The sequence below is a fragment of the Catharus ustulatus genome, chromosome 34 (genome assembly GCF_009819885.2).
Source record: "Catharus ustulatus isolate bCatUst1 chromosome 34, bCatUst1.pri.v2, whole genome shotgun sequence".
NCBI lineage: Eukaryota > Metazoa > Chordata > Aves > Passeriformes > Turdidae > Catharus > Catharus ustulatus.
In genome coordinates this window covers 1495351-1513989 of record NC_046254.1, presented here as the reverse complement: position 1 = coordinate 1513989, position 18639 = coordinate 1495351, and the positions used below count along the sequence as shown (strand labels likewise).

Genomic DNA, 18639 nt, shown 5'->3' with positions numbered 1-18639 from the left:
CCCCCACTGTCCCCGATGTCCCCCCAGTGTCCCCAGTGTCCCCTCAGTGTCCCCTCTGTCCCCGCAGGTCCCCCCGGGACTGGCGCTCGCTCCTGCCCGAGCTGGCCCGGATGGTGCCGTGGCCCCGCGGAGGGGGCGGGGGGCGCTCCGAGGTACGGGGGGACACTGGGGACATCGTGGGGGGACATTGGGGACATTTGGGGATTGGGGACATTGGGGACATTGGAGGGGGGACATAAGGACTGGGGACACTGAGGTGGGGAGGGGGGAAGTGACACCGGGCTCGGAGGTGACATCGGGAGGTGACAGCGAGGGGAGGGGAGGGGAGGTGACCCCCGTGTCCCCCCCAATGTCCCCAGTGTCCCCAATGTCCCCCCGATGTCCCCAATCCCCCCAATGCCCCCAATGTCCCCACACCCCCCACTGTCCCCAATCCCCCAATGTCCCCACTGTTCCCCCATGTCCCCAAACCCTTCAAATGTCCCCAATGTCCCCTCAATGTCCCTGCTGTCCCCAAATCCCCCAATGTCCCCAATGTCCCCCAATGTCCCCAATGTCCTCCCAAGCCCGCAAATGTCCCCAATGTCCTCACTGTCCCCAATTCCCCCAAAGCCCCCCTCTGTCCCCGATGTCCCCAAATGTCCCCCCAATGTCCCCAGTGTCCCCTCTGCCCCAAATGTCCCCTCAATGTCCCCCGATGTCCCCAAATGTCCCCAATGTCCCCCGATGTCCCCTGTGTCCCCAGGCGCAGGTGCTGCAGAACGTTCTGGGTTATCTGGAGTTCCTGCAGGAGCGCGTGCGGGCGGCGCGGGCGGCGGCGGGTGACGGGAGACCCCTCCCCAAAATAGAGAGAGACCCCTCCCCGAATTAGAGACCCCTCCCCAAATTACCGACCCCTCCCCAAAATAGAGAGAGACCCCTCCCCAAAATAGAGACCCCTCCCCAAATTACCGACCCCACCCCAAAATAGAGACCCCTCCCCAAATTTGGGACCCCTCCCCCATTTAGGGACCCCTCCCCAAAATAGAGACCCCTCCCCAAATTTAGGGACCCCACCCCACTTTAGGGACCCCTCCCCAAATTAGGGACCCCTCCTCAGATTAGGGTCCCCCCCCATTTACGGACCCCTCCCCACTTTAGAGACCCCTCCTCAATTTAAGAACCCCTCCCCAAATTTGGGACCCCTCCCCAATTCTGGACCCCTCCCCAATTCTGGACCCCTCCCCAATTTTGAGACCCCTCCCCAAATTATCCCGACCCCCAAACTCCCCCAAATTTCCTTTAACTCCCCCAAAATCCCCTTTAGACCCCCTGAGACCCCTCCCCAAATTATCCCGACCCCCAAAAACCCCAAAATTTCATTTTTAACCCCCCCAAAAACCCCAAAATTTCATTTTTAACCCCCCCAAAATCCCCAAAATTTCATTTTTAACCTCCCAAAATCCCCTCTGACCCCCCCAGGCCTCCCCCCCTGCGGGGACACCGCGGAGTCGCCCTCGCTCAGGTGGGGACATCTGGGGACATTTTGGGGACATTTGGGGACATTTGGGGATTTGGGGGCAAATTCGGGTTTTTTGGGTTAAATTTTGCGGTTTTTAAGGGGAAATTTGGGATTTTTAGGGGAGGATTTTGGAAGGGTTTGAAGAGAAATCCAGAATTTTTTTATTTGCAAAATTTCGAGGTTTTTTAATTTTATTTTTAATTATTGAAAGGGAAATTTGGGGGCTTTTGGTGAGGGGGTTGGGGAGAAATTCCAGAATTTTTTCTTTTTGCAAAATTTCGAGGTTTTTTTTTTTTTTTTTAAGGGAAATTTGGGGGTTTTTGGTGGGGATTTGGGGAGAAATTTCAGAATTTTTTGGTTTTTTCAAGATTTGATTTGTTTTTTTTGTTTGTTTTGGGGGTTTTTTTGGGTTTTTTTGGGTTTTTTTGGGTTTTTTAAATTTTTGTTTTTATTTTTTGTGGTTTTTTGTTTTTATTTTTATTTTTATTTTTGGTTTTATTTTTTGGTTTTTATTTTTGTTTTTTTTTTTATTTTTGTTTTTTAGTTTTTGGTTTTTTGTTTTTGTATTTTTATTTTTGTTTTTATTTTTTGTGGGTTTATTTGTTTTTATTTTTGTTTTTTATTTTTGTTTTCATTTTTTGTTTTTTTATTTTTTTGGTTTCATTTTTGGTTTTTTCTTTTTGTTTTTTAGTTTTTGCGTTTTTATTTTTTATTTTTTATTTTTTATTTTCTATTTTTTATATTTATTTTTATTTTTTATTTTAAATTTATTTTTTATTTTTATTTTTTATTTCTTTATTTTTTATTTCTTATTTTTATTTTTATTTTTTTATTTTTTATTTTTTACTTTCTATTTTTTATTTTTTATTTTTTTATTTTTATTTTTATTTTTATTTTTTATTTTTTACTTTCTATTTTTTATTTTTTATTTTTTATTTTTTATTTTTTATTTTTATTTTTTTATTTTTGACTTTCTATTTTTTATTTTTTATTTTTTTATTTTTATTTTTATTTTTTTAATTTTCTTTTTTCTTTTTCTTTTTCTTTTTTATTTTTATTTTTATTTTTTATTTTTTTATTTTTTATTTTTCTATTTTTTATTTTTTGCTTTTTGTTCGTTTTTTTTTACGCATTCGAGCAGATTTTTTTAATTTTTCCAAGCTATTTTGGTGTATTTCGAGCACAATTTTATCCCTTTCCCCCCCCAGGGATGAAGATGACGAAGATGAAGAAGAGGAGGGGGAACAGGGGGACACCAGTCCCTGGCTGTGCCAAACTGGGCCGGACTGGGAGGCGCTGGGAGCTCCCGGGGGGTCCCTGAGCCCCCCCCGGCCCCGGGGGGTTCTGGGGCTCAGCCCCTCCCTGCTGGGACCCCCCGGGACCCCCGGGACCCCCGAGAGCGTCCTCACAGGTGGGGAGGGACAATGGCTTGGGGTTTGGGTTTATTTTAATTTTTAAAATAGTTTAAATAATTTTTTATAATTTTTTTATAATTTTTCTTATATTTTTTATAATTTTTTATAATTTTTAAATATTTCTTATAATTTTTAATAATTTTTAATATTTTTATAACTTTTTAATAATTTTTTATAATTTTAAAATATTTTTCTATAATTTTTAAATAATTTTTTATATTTTTTATATTTATTTCTAATTTTTTATAATATTTTAATATTTTTATAATTTTAAATAATTTTTTATAATTTTTCTTATAATTTTTAGATAATTTTTTATAATTTTTAAATATTTTAAAATAATTTTTATAATTTTAAATAATTTTAAATAATTTTTTATATATTTTTATAATTTTTTATCATTTTTTATTTAAAAAATCTAATTAAATTTAATTTAACTTTATTTAAAAAAATATTTTTAAAAATGTTTTTTAATATTTTTAATACTTTTTTATTTTTTACTTCTAATTTTATTTTATTTTATTTTAATTTTCTTTAATTTCATTTAACTTCATTTTTATTTATTTTATTTTATTTTATTTTTATTCATTTATATTTATATTTATGTTTATTTTATTTTGTTTTGTTTTATTTTTATGTATTTATATTTATTTTATTTTATTTTTATTTTTATTTTATTTTATTTTATTTTATTTTATTTTATTTTATTTATATTGATTTGATTTGATTTTGTTTTATTTTATTTGGGGATTTTTTTGGGGGGGAGTTGGGAGATTTTGGGGGAATTTTGGGATTTTTTGGGGGGAGATTTTGGCTTTTTGGGGGGAATTTTGGGATTTTTTTGGGGCGATTTTGGGATTTTTTTGGGGGAATTTTGGTTTTTTTGGGGAGATTTTGGGATTTTTTTAGGGGGAATTTTGGGTTTTTTTAGGAGGAATTTTGGGATTTTTTGGGGGAGATTTTGGGATTTTTGGGGGGGGAATTTTGGGATTTTTTTGGGGGGGAATTTTGGGATTTTTTGGGGCGATTTTGGGATTTTTTGGGGGAATTTTTTTGTTTTTTGGGGAGATTTTTTTGGGTTTTTTTTGAGGGGGGTCTGGCGATGTCACCTCCCCCCCCTCAGTGTCACTTTGTGTCCCCTCCCCCCCCAGAGCTGTTCCCGGACGCGCAGCTCAGCCCCCAGGTGGGTGCGGCCCCTCCCCCTCGGTGTCACCTCAGTGTCACCTCAGTGTCACCTCCCCCCCTCAGTGTCACCCCAGTGCCATCCTCAGTGTCATCCCCAGTGTCACCTCAATGTCACCTCCTTCCCCTCAGTGTCACCTCCCAGTGTCACCCTCGGTGTCACCTCCCCCTCCTCAGTGTCACCTCCCCTTCAGTGCCACCCCAGTGTCACCTCCGTCCCTTAAATGTCACCCCAGTGCCACCCCAGTGTCACCTGTCAGTGTCACCTGTCAGTGTCACTCTCAATGCCACCCGTGTCACGTCCTTCCCCTCAGTGTCACCCCAGTGTCACCGCAATGTCACCGCAGTGTCACCCTCAGTGTCACCTTCAATGCCATCCCAGTGTCACCCCCAGTGTCACCTCCCTCCTCTGAATGCCACCCTCAATGTCACCCCAATGTCACCCTCAATGCCACCCGTGTCACCTCCATCCCCTCAGTGTCACCCCAGCGTCACCCCAATGTCACCGCAGTGTCACCTCCCTCCTCTCAATGCCATCCTTAGTGTCACCCTCAGTGTCACCCCAGTGCCACCTCCCTTCTCTCAGTGTCACCCCAATGTCACCCTCAGTGTCATCCCCAGTGCCACCCCAATGTCAATCCCCAGTGTCACCTCAATGTCACCTCCTTCCCCTCAGTGTCACCCTCAGTACCACCCCAATGCCACCCCAGTGCCACCCTCAGTGTCACCCTTAATGTCACCGCAGTGTCACCTCAGTGTCATTCCCAGTGTCACTGCCAGCATCACCCTGATGTCACCCCAGTGTCACCCGAGTGTCACCCCCAGTGCCACTGCAGTGTCACCCTCAGTGTCACCCCAGTGTCACCTCCGTCCTTGCAATGCCATCCTCATTGTCATCCCCAGTGCCACCCTCAGTGTCACCTGTTATTGTCACCCCGCAATGTCACCCCCAGTGTCCCCTCCGTGTCCCCACAGGACCCGCCGGGCTCCGGTGTCCCCGAGAGGAGCCGGGGAGGGACCCGCGGCCGGGGACAGGGACAAGGACGGGGACAGGGACAGGGACAGGGACAGGGACAGGGGCGGCCCCGGAAGCGCAAATGCGTGAACGGATTCATCATGTTCTGCAGAGTGAACCGGAGAGAGTACATGAGGTGACACTGGGGACATGGGGACACTGGGGACATTGGGGACAGTGGGGGGACACTGGGGACACTGGGGACACTGGGGGGGATTGGGGACATTGGGGGGGATTGGGGGGATTGGGGACACTGGGGACATTGGGGACATTGGGGACATTGGGGACAGTGGGGACATCGGGGACAGTGGGGGGGATTTGGGACATTGGGGACACTGGGGGGGATTGGGGACAGTGGGGGACACTGGATGGACACTGAGGAGACACTGGGGGGACACTGGGGTCACTGGGGACATTGGGGGGACACTGAGGGACATTGGGGACATTGGGGACACTGGGGACACTGGGGAGGATTGGGGACATGGGGGGGATTGGGGACAGTGGGGACATTGGGGACACTGGGGACACTGGAGGGAATTGGGGACATTGGGGACTTGGGGGCCACCTCTGGGAGGAGGTTGGTGACACCATGGGGTGGCACTGAGGCGCCACTTTGGTGCCACTTTGGTGCCACTTTGATGACACTTTGGTGACACCTTGGTGACACCTTGGTGCCACTTTGGTGCCACTTTGGTGACACTGAGGTGACACCTTGATGACACTTTGGTGCCACCGAGGTGCTACTTTGGTGACACTTTAGTGCCACCTTGGTGACACTTTGGTGCCACTGAGGTGACACCTTGGTGACACTTTGGTGACACTCTGGTGCCACTAAGATGACACTTTGGTGACACCTTGGTGACACTTTGGTGCCACTGAGGTGACACTTTGGCGACACTGAGGTGACACCTTGGTGACATTTGGTGACATTTGGTGACATTTGGTGGCAGTGCCATCCCCGGCCTCACCTCCACCGCGGCCACGCGGGACCTGGCCCAGCTCTGGCGCAGCCTCGACCCCGACGAGCGCCGCCCGTACTGGTTTGTACTGGTTTGTACTGGTTTGTACTGGGTTGGACTGGTTTGTACTGGTTTGTACTGGTTTGTACTGGTTTGGATTGGTTTGTACTGGTTTGTACTGGGTTGGACTGGGTTGGACTGGTTTGTGCTGGTTTGTACTGGTTTGGACTGGTTTGGACTGGTTTGCGCTGGTTAGTGCTGGTTTGGACTGGGTTGTACTGGGTTGGACTGGGTTGTGCTGGTTTGGACTGGGTTAGACTGGTTTGTGCTGGTTAGTGCTGGTTTGGACTGGTTTGGACTGGGTTGGACTGGTTTGGACTGGTTTGGACTGGGTTGGACTGGTTTGGACTGGTTTGTACTGGTTTGTACTGGGTTGGACTGGTTTGTACTGTTTTGGGCTGGTTTGGACTGGTTTGTGCTGGTTTGGACTGGTTTGGACTGGTTAGTGCTGGGTTGGACTGGTTTGGACTGGTTTGTACTGGTTTGTACTGGGTTGGACTGGGTTGGACTGGTTTGTACTGGGTTGGACTGGTTTGGGCTGGGTTGGACTGGTTTGTGCTGGTTTGTACTGGTCCATACCGGTCCATACCGGTTTGTACTGGTCCATACCGGTTCATACTGGTTTATACTGGTTTGTACTGGTCTATACCGGTCCATACTGGTTTATACTGGTCCGTACCGCTCCATACTGGTTTATACCGGTCCATACTGGTTTATACCGGTCCGTACTGCTCCATACTGGTTTATACTGGTCCATACTGGTTTATACTGGTCTGTTCCACTCCATACTGGTTTATACTGGTCCATACCGGTCTATACTGGTTTATACTGGTCCATACTGGTTTATACTGGTCTGTTCCACTCCATACTGGTTTGTCCTGGTCCATACTGGTCCGTACCAGTCCATACTGGTTTATACTGGTCCATATTGGTTTATACTGGTCTGTTCCGCTCCATACCGGTTTGTACTGGTCCATACCGGTTCATACTGGTTTATACCGGTCCATACTGGTCTGTACTGGTTTATACCGGTCCATACCGGTTTATACCGGTCCGTACCACTCCATACTGGTTCATACTGGTCCGTACTGGTCCCGCAGCCGCCGCGCGCGGCGCTTCAGCCTCCAGCACGACCGGATGGTGCGGCCGGATCGCGACAGCGACGGCGACAGCGACGGCGACAGCGCGGCCACGCCCCTGCGGCTGCTGCTGGCGGCGCACGCGCGGCCCGGGGCCTCCGAGTGACACCGGGGACACTTGGGGACACTTGGGGACAGCTTGGGGACACTTGGGGACAATGCTGGGCGCTGGCCCCGTCCCAGTTCTTGTCCCTGTCCCGTCGTGTCGCGACAGCGCGGCCACGCCCCTGCGGTTGGGGACAGTTGGGGACAGTTTGGGACAGTTGGGGGTGGCCTGATGTCCCCTCCAGGGTGTTGTCCCCACGCCAGTTTGTGTCACCACCGTGTCCCTGTCCCAGTTTGTGTCCCCAGTTCCAGTTCGTGTCCCCATACTGGTTCCTGTCCCCAGAGTGTCCCTGTCCCAGTTGCTGTCCCAGTTTGTGTCCCCAATTCCAGTTTGTGTCCCCACTGCATTTCCTGTCCCCATCATGTCCCCATCCCAGTACGTGTCCCAGTTCCTGTCCCTGTCCCAGTTCGTGTCCCTGTCCCAGCTGTCACTGTCGTGTCGCGACAGCGTGGCCACGCCCCTGCGGTTGGGGACAGTTTGGGGACAGTTGGGGGTGGCCTGATGTCCCCTCCACGGTGTTGTCCCCGTGCCAGTTTGTGTCCCCAGCGTGTCCCTGTCCCAGTTTGTGTCCCCAGTTCCAGTCCTTGTCCCCATCATGTCCCCGTTCGTGTCCCCATCCAGTTCTTGTCCCTGTCCCAGTTCCTGTCCCTGTCCCAGTTTGTGTCCCCATCCCAGTTCGTGTCCCCATTGCATTTCTTGTCCCCATCGTGTCCCTGTCCCAGTTCCCATTCCCATCCCAGTTCCTGTCCCCATCCCAGTTTGTGTCCCCATTTTGTCCCTGTCCCAGTTCCCATCCCCATCGTGTCCCCTGTCCCAGTTCCTATTCCCATCCCAATTCCCATCCCAGTTCCTGTCCCAGTTCCTGTCCCCATTGCATTTCTTGTCCCCATCGTGTCCCAGTTCGTGTCCCCATTCCAGTTCCTGTCCCCATCTCAATTCCTGTCCCCGTTTGTGTCCCCATCCCAGTTTGTGTCCCCATCTCAATTCCTGTCCTAGTTCCTGTCCCCATCCCAGTTTGTGTCCCCATCCCAGTTCCTGTCCCCATCCCAGTTCGTGTCCCCATCCCAGTTTGTGTCCCCGTTCCTGTCCCCATCCCAGTTTCTGTCCCCATTGCATTTCTTGTCCCCATCATGTCCCTGTCCCAGTTCCTGTCCCCATCGCGTCACCGTGTCCCTGTCCCAGTTTGTGTCCCCATCCCAGTTCCTGTCCCAGTTTGTGTCCCCATCCCAGTTTGTGTCCCCATCCCAATTCCTGTCCCAGTCCCTGTCCCCATCCCAGTCCCTGTCCCCATCCTTGTCCTTGTCCCCATCCCCGTTCCTGTCCCAGTTCCCGTCCCCATCCCAATTCCTGTCCCAGTTCCCGTCCCAGTTCGTGTCCCCGTCCCAGTTCGTGTCCCTGTCCCAGTTCCTGTCCCCACTGCATTTCTTGTCCCCATCGTGTCCCAGTTCCAGTTCCTGTCCCAATCCTGGTTCTTGTCCCCCCACCCCTCGTGTCCCCTGTGACCCCCTCAATGTCCCCCAAGCCTCCAGTGCCACCTCCCCGCGCCCCCCAATGTCCCCAAGTGCCCCCTGAGCCCCCCAGTGTCCCCTGAGCTCCTCAATGTCCCCTGTGCCACCCCTCCAATGTCCCCAAGTGTCCCCTGAGCCTCCCAGTGTCACCCCCCAATGTCCCCTGAACCATTCAATGTCCCCAGTGTCACCCCCAATGTCCCCAAGTGTCCCCAGTGCCCCCCAGTGTCACCCCCCAATGTCCCCTGAGCCCCTCAATGTCCCCAGTGCCACCCTCCCAATGTCCCCCAGTGTCCCCTGAGCCCCTCAATGTCCCCTGTGCCCCCGAGTGCCATTCCCCAATGTCCCCAAGTGTCCCCAGTGCCACCCCCAATGTCCCCAAGTGTCCCCTGAGCCCCCCAGTGTCACCCCCCCAATGTCCCCAAGTGTCCCCAAGCTGCAGGGGAGGGTCCCACAGGTGACAGAAGGTGACAATGGGGGGGAGATTTGGGGACAATTCTGGGAATTTGGGGACACTGGGGGGGATTTGGGGACACTGAGAAGGAATTTGGGGACAATGGGAGGGACTTGGGGACAATTCTGAAGATTTGGGGACAATGGGGGGGTAATTTGGGGACAATTTTGAGAATTTAGGGACAATTCAGGGGAGATTTGGGGACACTGGGGGGGGATTTGGGGACAATTCTGAGAATTTGGGGACACTGAGGGGGTGACACTGGAAATGTCCCGTTTTTGTCCCGTTTTTGTCCCTTTTCCCCCCATTTTTTGTCCCCTCCCCCACTTTGGGGACATCACAAACTTTTCCCAAACCTTTTATTGCCGCCCCTCCCCCACCCCAAACCCCAAAATCCCCAAAATCCCAAAAAATAAAAAAAAAATCCCTAAAAAATCCCCCAAAAAATCACAAATAAATCCCAAAAAATAAAAAAAAATCCCCTCCAAAAATCCCAAATAAATTCCAAATAAATCCCAAAAAAATAAAAAAATTTCCCGAATAAATCCCCAAAAAAATCCCCAAAAAATTTAAAAAAATTCCCAAAAAATCCCAAATAAAACCCAAATAAATCCCAAAAAAATCCCCCAAAAAATCTCAAATAAATCCCTCAAAAAATAAAAAAAATCCCCAAATAAATCCCAAATAAATCCCCAAAAAATTTAAAAAAATCCCCCAAAAAATCCCAAAAAATCCCCAAAAAATCCCAAATAAATTGCCAAAAAAACCCAAATAAATATCCATTATTCCATGAAAAAGGGGAAATGTTGGGGTGGAATTTTTGGGGTGAATTCCCGGGAATTTGGGGCTCCCCGATTATCACACGGTGATAAGGCAGCGCTGACACCCCCGGGGGGATTTGGGGCAAAATTTTGGGGAAATTTTTGGGGGGTTTTGGGGCTGTACAAATTTACAAAAGGGGAAAAAAAAAATCCCAAAATTTGGGGGAAAAATCCCAAAATTTGGGGAAAAAAATCCCAAAATTTGGGGAGGAAATCGCAAAAATTTGGGGGAAAATCTCAAAAATCGAGGGGGGAAATTACAAAATTTGAGGGGAAAAAAATCCCAAAAGTTTGGGTGGAAAATCCCAAAATTTGAGGGAGGAAATCCCAAAATTTGGAGGGGAAAAAAATCCCAAAAATTTGGGGGAAATCCTAAAAACTGGGGGGAAAAAAATCCCAAAAATTGTGTGGAAAATTGCAAAATTTGGGGGAAAAATCCCAAAATTTGGGGGAAAAAATCACAAAATTTTGGGAAAAAAAATCCCAAATTTTGGGTGGAAAATTCCAGAAATTGACGGGGGAAATCCCAAAATTTAGGGTGAAAAATCCTAAAAATTTGGGGGTAAAAATCCCAAAATTTTAGCAGAAAATCCCAGAAAATGAGGGGACAAACCCAAAAAATTTGGGGGGAAAAAATCCCAAAATTGGGGTGGAAAAAAGATCCTAAAATTTGGGGAAAATCCCTAAAATTTGGGATTTATCAGGAGTGAAAATCCTAAAATTTTGGATTTATATGGGGAAAAAAATTCTAAAAATTTGGGGGAAAATCCCAAAATTGGGAGGGAAAACCCTAAAATTTGGGATTTTAAGAGGGAAAAAAATCCCCCAAATTTGGGATTTACCTGGTGGACAAAAACATTTTAAAAATCCTAAAAATTGAGGGGAAAAAATCTTAAAAATTAGGGAAACAATCCCTAAAATTTGGGGGAAAATCCTAAAATTTTGGATTTATACAGGGAAAAAATTTCTAAAATTTGGGGGAAAATCCCTAAAATTTGGGATTTTAAGAGGGAAAAAAATCCCCAAAATTTGGGATTTACCTGGTGGAGAAAAATCTTTAAAAATCCTAAAAATTGGGGAAAAAAGTCCCTAAAATTTGGGGAAAAAAATCCCTAAAATTTGGGATTTACCTGGAGAGGAAAAAAATCCCAAAATTTGTCCCAAATTTGAGGAGGGGGGGGAGGGGACAGAGCCCTTCAGGCCAGGTGACAACGGGAGGTGCCACCAGGTGTGGCCTCACCTGTCCTGGTGTCACCTCAGGTGTCACCTCACCTGTCCAGGTGTCACTTCAGGTGTCACCTCACCTGTCCAGGTGTCACTTCACCTGTCCAGGTGCCACCTCAGGTGTCACCTCACCTGTCCAGGTGTCACCTCACCTGTCCAGGTGCCACCTCAGGTGTGTCACCTGCTCTGGGTGAGGTCACTGAGGCCACCAGGTGTCCCAGAGAAGTGACCAATGTCACCCCAGTGCCACCTCCTGTCCCATTCCCGTGCTGTGCCCAGGTGTGTCCAGATGTGTCCAGGTGTGTCACACCTGTCCTGGGCATGGGGAGGTGACAGAAGCCACCAGGTGCCACCAACACGCAGAAATAACTGATGTCACCTTGGTGCCACCTCCTGTGCTGTTCCTGTTCTGTGGTGAGGTCTCCAGGTGTGCCCAGGTGCCACCTCAGGTGTGTCACACCTGTCCATGGCCATGGGGAGGTGACAGAGGCCACCAGGTGCCACCCACATGCAGGAATAGCCGATGTCACTTCAGTGTCACTTCCTGTCCTGTTCCTGGTCCTGTGGTGAGGTCCTCGGGTGTGCCCAGGTGCCACCTCAGGTGTGTCACACCTGTCCAAGGCACAGTGAGGTGACAAATCCCACCAGGTGCCACCAACACCCAGAAATCAATGACGTCACCTTGGTGCCACCTCCTGTGCTGTTCCTGTCCTGTGGTGAGATCTCCAGGTGTGCCCAGGTGTCCCCAGGTGTGTCACACCTGTCCACGGGCATGGGGAGGTGACCGAGGCCACCAGGTGCCACCAACACCCAGAAATAATTGATGTCACTTCAGTGTCACTTCCTGTCCTGTCCCTGGTCTGTGATGAGGTCTCCAGGTGTGCCCAGGTGTGCCCAGGTGTCACCTCAGGTGTGTCACACCTGTCCATGGGCAGGGGGAGGTGACAGAGGCCACCAGGTGCCACCAACACGCAGAAATGAATGACATCACCGTGGTGCCACCTCCTGTCCTGTGATGAGATCTCCAGGTGTCTCCAAGTGTCCCCAGATGTGCCCAGGTGCCACCTCAGGTGTGTCCTCACCTGTCCTGGGAGTGGGGAGGTGACAGAGGCCACCAGGTGCCACCAACACAGAAATAATTGATGTCACTTCAGTGTCACTTCCTGTCCTGTTTCTGTTCTGTGATGAGGTCTCCAGGTGTGCCCAGGTGTCACCTCAGGTGTGTCACACCTGTCCTAGGCACAGTGAGGTGACAGAACCCCTCAGGTGCCACCAACACCCAGAAATCAATGACGTCACCGTGGTGCCACCTCCTGTCCCATTCCAGGTCTCTGATGAGGTCTCCAGGTGTGCCCAGGTGTGCCCAGGTGTGCCCAGGTGTCACCTCAGGTGTGTCCTCACCTGTCCATGGGCATGGGGAGGTGACAGAGGCCACCAGGTGCCACCAACACCCAGAAATAACTGATGTCACCTTGGTGCCACCTCCTGTGCTGTTCCTGTCCTGTGGTGAGATCTCCAGGTGTGTCCAGGTGTGCCCAGGTGTCACCTCAGGTGTGTCACACCTGTCCACGGGCATAGGGAGGTGACAGAGGCCACCAGGTGCCACCAACACACAGAAATCAATGACGTCACCGTGGTGCCACTTCCTGTCCTGTGGTGAGATCTCCAGGTGTCCCCAGGTGTCCCCAGATGTGCCCAGGTGTCCCCAGGTGTGCCCAGGTGTGCCCAGGTGTCACACGAACACCTTGGCCAGGGCGTCGGCGCCGGCGCTGGCGCTGAGGGCGCGCCGGGGGTGGAAGGCCACGGCCAGCACGGCCTCCTCGTGTTTGCGGCGGTGAGCGGGGAGCTCCTGCACACAGGTGCGCTGGCACAGGTGCCACAGGCGCAGGGAACAGTCGTGACCTGGGGACAGAGGGGACACAGGTGACACAGGTGAGTGGGGAGCTCCTGCACACAGGTGCGCTGGCACAGGTGCCACAGGCGCAGCGAGCAGTCGTGACCTGGGGACAGAGGGGACACAGGTGAGGTGACACAGGGGACACAGGTGAGGGCACACAGGTGACACAGGTGACACAGGTGACACAGGTGACACAGGTGAGCGGGGAGCTCCTGCACACAGGTGCGCTGGCACAGGTGCCACAGGCGCAGGGAGCAGTCGTGACCTGGGGACAGAGAGGGGACACAGGTGACACAGGTGAGGGGACACAGGTGACACAGGTGAGGGCACACAGGTGAGGGGACACAGGTGACACAGGTGACACAGATGACACAGGGCACACAGGTGACACAGGTGAGGTGACACAGGTGACACAGGTGAGGGGACACAGGGGACACAGGTGACACAGGAGACACAGGTGACACGGGTGAGGCGACACAGGTGACATAGGGGACACAGGTGAGGGGACACAGGTGACATAGGAGACACAGGTGAGGGGACACAGGTGACACAGGTGACACAGGTGACACAGGTGGCACAGGTGACACAGGGGACACAGGTGACACAGGTGAGGTCACACAGGTGACACAAGTGAGGTGACACAGGTGAGGACAGCTGGGGAAACACCTGGAGACATGGGACCAGGTGACAATGACAATGGTAGTGATCACTCGGGTCACTCAGGGGTCACTCAGGGTCACTCAGTGTCACACAGGGGTCACTCAGGGGTCACACAGGGGTCACTCAGTGTCACTCAGGGGTCACTCAGGGGTCACACAGGGGTCACTCAGTGTCACTCAGGGGTCACTCAGTGTCACTCAGGGGTCACTCATTGGTCACTCAGGGTCACTCATTGGTCACTCAGGGGTCACTCCGTGTCACTCAGGGGTCACCCAGGTGTCACTCAGGGGTCACTCAGAGGTCACTCATTGGTCACTCAGGGGTCACTCAGGGGTCACTCAGTGTCACACAGAGGTCACTCAGGGGTCACTCAGGGTCACTCAGGGGTCACTCAGTGTCACTCAGGGGTCACTCATTGGTCACTCAGAGGTCACTCAGGGGTCACTCAGTGTCACTCAGGGGTCACTCAGTGTCAGGGGTCACTCATTGGTCACTCAGGGGTCACTCACTGCCGGACAGCAGGAAGGCGCCACTGGGGTCCAGGGCCAGGCAGGTGACGGCGTCCAGGTGAGCGACCATGGAGTGCACGACCTTACCTGGGGACAGCCAGGGGGCGGGGTCAGAATGGGCGTGGCCTGAGGGGTATGGTCAGTGAGGGTGTGGTCAGTGAGGGGTGTGGTCAGTGAGAGTGTGGTCAGTTAGGTGTGGCTTGAAGGATGTGGACAGTGAGGGGTGTGGCCTAGGAGGGTGTGGTCAGTGAGGGGTATGGCCTGAAGGGTGTGGCCAGTGAGGGGTGTGATCAGTGAGGGGTGTGACCAGAGAAAGGCGTGACCTCAGGGCGTGGCGCTAATAATCCTAACCAATCTAATCAATCACAGTAATTTCCCGACTATAAGCCGCACCCTTTTGATAAAATCTTCCCCCCAAACCAGAAGTGCGCCTTATAGTCCGGCGCGCCTTATCTGATGGACAAAGTTCGGAAATTTGCCAACCCAGAAGTGTGAGCTGCGAGCTGAGCTGGGACCCGCGGGAGCTGCGGCCGTGCGAGGGGAGTCGGGAACCACGGGAGCCGCGGTTGCCGGGCGGGAGAAGCGGGGGGGAAGTGGCGCGGCCGCGGGGAAGCACCAAGAAGCGGCGAGAAAGCGCTGCAGGAAAGTGCCGCGAGAAAGCGCCGAAAGTGGTGAGAAAGCACCACAGGAAAGCGCCGAAAACACTGCTGTCGGCCCCGTAAGCAGCGCCGGCCACGTCCGCTGCTGCAGCCCTGTGAATAGCGTTGCCAGCCCCATAAACAGCATCACTGGCCCCATAAACAGTGCCACCAGCCCTGTAAACAGCGCTGGCCGCGGCTGCTGCTGCGGCCCCATAAACAGCGCCGGCCACATCCGTCACTGTGGCCCCGTAAACAGTGGCACCGGCCCCGTAAACAGCGCTGCCAGCCCCATAAACAGTGCCACCAGCCCCGTAAACAGCGCTGGTCGCGGCCACCGCTATGGCCCTGTAAACAGCACTGGCCACATCCGCTGCTGTGGCCCTGTAAACTGCGTCGCCGACCCCGAAAGCACCGCTGGCCCCCACCGCTGCAGCCCCGTAAACAGCGCCGGCCACATCCACCGCTACAGCCCCGTAAACAGCGCCATCGGCCCCGTAAATGGTGCTGGCCATGGCCACCGTTGCAGCCCCGTAAACAGCTCCACTGTGGCCCCATAAACAGCACCGGCTACATCCGTCACTGCGGCCCCGTAAATAGCGGCACTGGCCCCGTAAACAGCTCTGCCGGCCCTGTAAACAGCGCTGGCCACATCCGCTGCTGCGGCCCCATAATCGGCACCGCCGGCCCCGTAATCAGCGCTGCTGGCTGCGGCCACCGCTATGGCCCCGTAAACAGCGGCACTGTGGCCCCATAAACAGTGTCGGCCACATCTGTCACTGCAGCCCCTTAAACTGCGTCACCAGCCACATAAACAGCTCTGCTGGCCCCATAAGCAGCATTGCCAGCCCCGTAAACAGCGCTGGCCATGTCCACTGTTGCAGCCCCGTAAACAGCACCGCTGGTCCCATAAACAGCGCCGGCCACGGCCACCGCTACGATCCCATAAACAGCACTGGCCACATCCGCTGCTGCAGCCCTGTAAGCAGCACTGCCGACCCCGAAAGCGCCACCAGCCCCGTAAACAGCGCTGGCTGCAGCCACCGCTACGGCCCCGTAAACGGCGCTGCTGCAGCCCTGTAGACAGCGCCGGCCACATCCGTCACTGCGGCCCCGTAAACAGCGGCACCAGCCCCATAAACAGCGCTGCCGGCCCTGTAAACAGCGCTGGCTGCAGCCACCACTACGGCCCCGTAAACAGCGCCGCCAGCCCCGTAAACAGCTCTGCTGGCCCCATAAGCAGCATTGCCAGCCCCATAAACAGCGCCGGCCATGTCCACTGTTGCAGCCCCATAAAGAGCATCGCTGGTCCCATAAACAGCACCGGCCATGGCCACCGCTACGATCCCATAAACAGCACTGGCCACATCCGCCGCTGCAGCCCTGTAAGCAGCACTGCCGGCCCTGTAATCAGTGCCACCAGCCCCGTAAACAGCGCTGGCTGCAGCCACCGCTACGGCCCCATAAACGGCGCTGCTGCAGCCCTGTAGACAGCGCCGGCCACATCCGTCACTGCGGCCGCGTAAACAGCGGCACTGGCCCCGTAAACAGCTCTGCCGGCCCTGTAAACAGCGCTGGCTGCAGCCACCGCTACGGCCCCGTAAACAGCGCCACCAGCCCTGCAAACAGTGCTGGCCATGGTCACCGTTGCAGCCCCGTAAACAGCTCCACTGTGGCCCCATAAACAGCGCCATCCACATCCATCACTGGGGCCCCATAAACAGTGTCGGCCACATCTGTCACTGTAGCCCCTTAAACAGCGTCGCCAGCTCCGTAAACAGCTCTGCTGGCCCCGTAAGCAGCATTGCCAGCCCCGTAAACAGCGCCGGCCATGTCCACTGTTGCAGCCCCATAAACAGCACCGCTGGTCCCATAAACAGCACCGGCCACGGCCACCGTTACGATCCCATAAACAGCACTGGCCACATCCGCCGCTGCAGCCCTGTAAGCAGCACTGCCGACCCCGAAAGCGCCACCAGCCCCGTAAACAGCGCTGGCTGCAGCCACCGCTACGGCCCCGTAAACGGCGCTGCTGCAGCCCTGTAGACAGCGCCGGCCACATCCGTCACTGCGGCCCCGTAAACAGCGGCACCAGCCCCATAAACAGCGCTGCCGGCCCTGTAAACAGCGCTGGCTGCAGCCACCGCTACGGCCCCGTAAACAGCGCCACCAGCCCCGTAAACAGCTCTGCTGGCCCCATAAGCAGCATTGCCAGCCCCGTAAACAGCGCCGGCCATGTCCACTGTTGCAGCCCCGTAAACAGCACCGCTGGTCCCATAAACAGCGCCGGCCACGGCCACCGCTACGATCCCATAAACAGCACTGGCCACATCCGCTGCTGCAGCCCTGTAAGCAGCACTGCCGACCCCGAAAGCGCCACCAGCCCCATAAACAGCACTGGTTGCAGCCACCGCTACGGCCCCGTAAACGGCGCTGCTGCGGCCCTGTAGACAGCGCCGGCCACATCCATCACTGCGGCCCCGTAAACAGCGGCACCAGCCCTGCAAACAGTGCTGGCCATGGTCACCACTGCAGCCCCATAAACAGCGCCACTGTGGCCCCATAAACAGCGCCGGCCACATCTGTCACTGCAGCCCCTTAAACTGCGTCACCAGCCACATAAACAGCTCTGCTGGCCCCATAAGCAGCATTGCCAGCCCCATAAACAGCGCCGGCCACGGCAACCACTACGGCCCCGTAAACAGCACCGCTGGTCCCATAAACAGCGCCGGCCACGGCTACCGCTACGATCCCATAAACAGCACTGGCCACATCCGTCACTGCGACCCCGTAAACAGCGGCATCGGCCCCGTAAACAGCGCTGCTGGCCCTGTAAACAGCGCTGGCTGCAGCCACCGCTACGGCCCCGTAAACAGCGCCACCAGCCCTGCAAACAGTGCTGGCCACGGCCACCGTTGCAGCCCCGTAAACAGCGCCACTGTGGCCCCATAAACAGCGCCGGCCACATCCGTCACTGCGGCCCCATAAACAGCGGCACCAGCCCCGTAAACAGCAACGGGTGCAGCCACCGCTACGGCCCCGTAAACAGCGCTGCCGGCCCTGTAAACAGCGCTGGCTGCAGCCCCTGCTATGGCCCCGTAAACAGCGCCGCTGCGGCCCTGTAGACAGTGCTGGCCACATCCGCTGCTGCGGCCCCATAATCGGCACTGCCGGCCCCATAATCAGCACTGCTGGCTGCGGCCACTGCTACAGCCCCGTAAACAGCGCCACCAGCCCTGCAAACAGTGCTGGCCATGGCCACCGCTGCAGCCCCATAAACAGCGCCACTGTGGCCCCATAAACAGTGTCAGCCACATCCATCACTGCGGCCCTGTAAACAGCGGCACCGGCTCCGTAAACAGCTCTGCTGGCCCCGTAAGCAGCATTGCCAGCCCCGTAAACAGCGCCGGCCATGTCCACTGTTGCAGCCCCGTAAACAGCACCGCTGGTCCCATAAACAGCGCCGGCCACGGCCACCGCTACGATCCCATAAACAGCCCTGGCAACATCCACCGCTCCGGCCCTGTAAACAGCACCACCGACCCCGAAAG

General features: G+C 53.2%; 1 protein-coding gene across 1 annotated transcript in view; it reads right to left on the bottom strand.

Moving 5' to 3' along the window:
• Positions 1–12136: 12136 nt before the first annotated feature.
• Positions 12137–18639, bottom strand: part of LOC117009617 (striatin-4-like) — a 34847-nt gene continuing 28344 nt past the window's right edge. Inside the window, exons 16-17 of the mRNA XM_033083883.1 lie at positions 14451–14537; positions 12137–13286 (exon numbers count right to left, since the gene is read on the bottom strand). Of these exons, the coding sequence (XP_032939774.1) occupies positions 13117–13286; positions 14451–14537 (257 nt within the window). The 3' untranslated portion in view covers positions 12137–13116. The remainder of the gene's footprint in view (positions 13287–14450; positions 14538–18639) is intronic.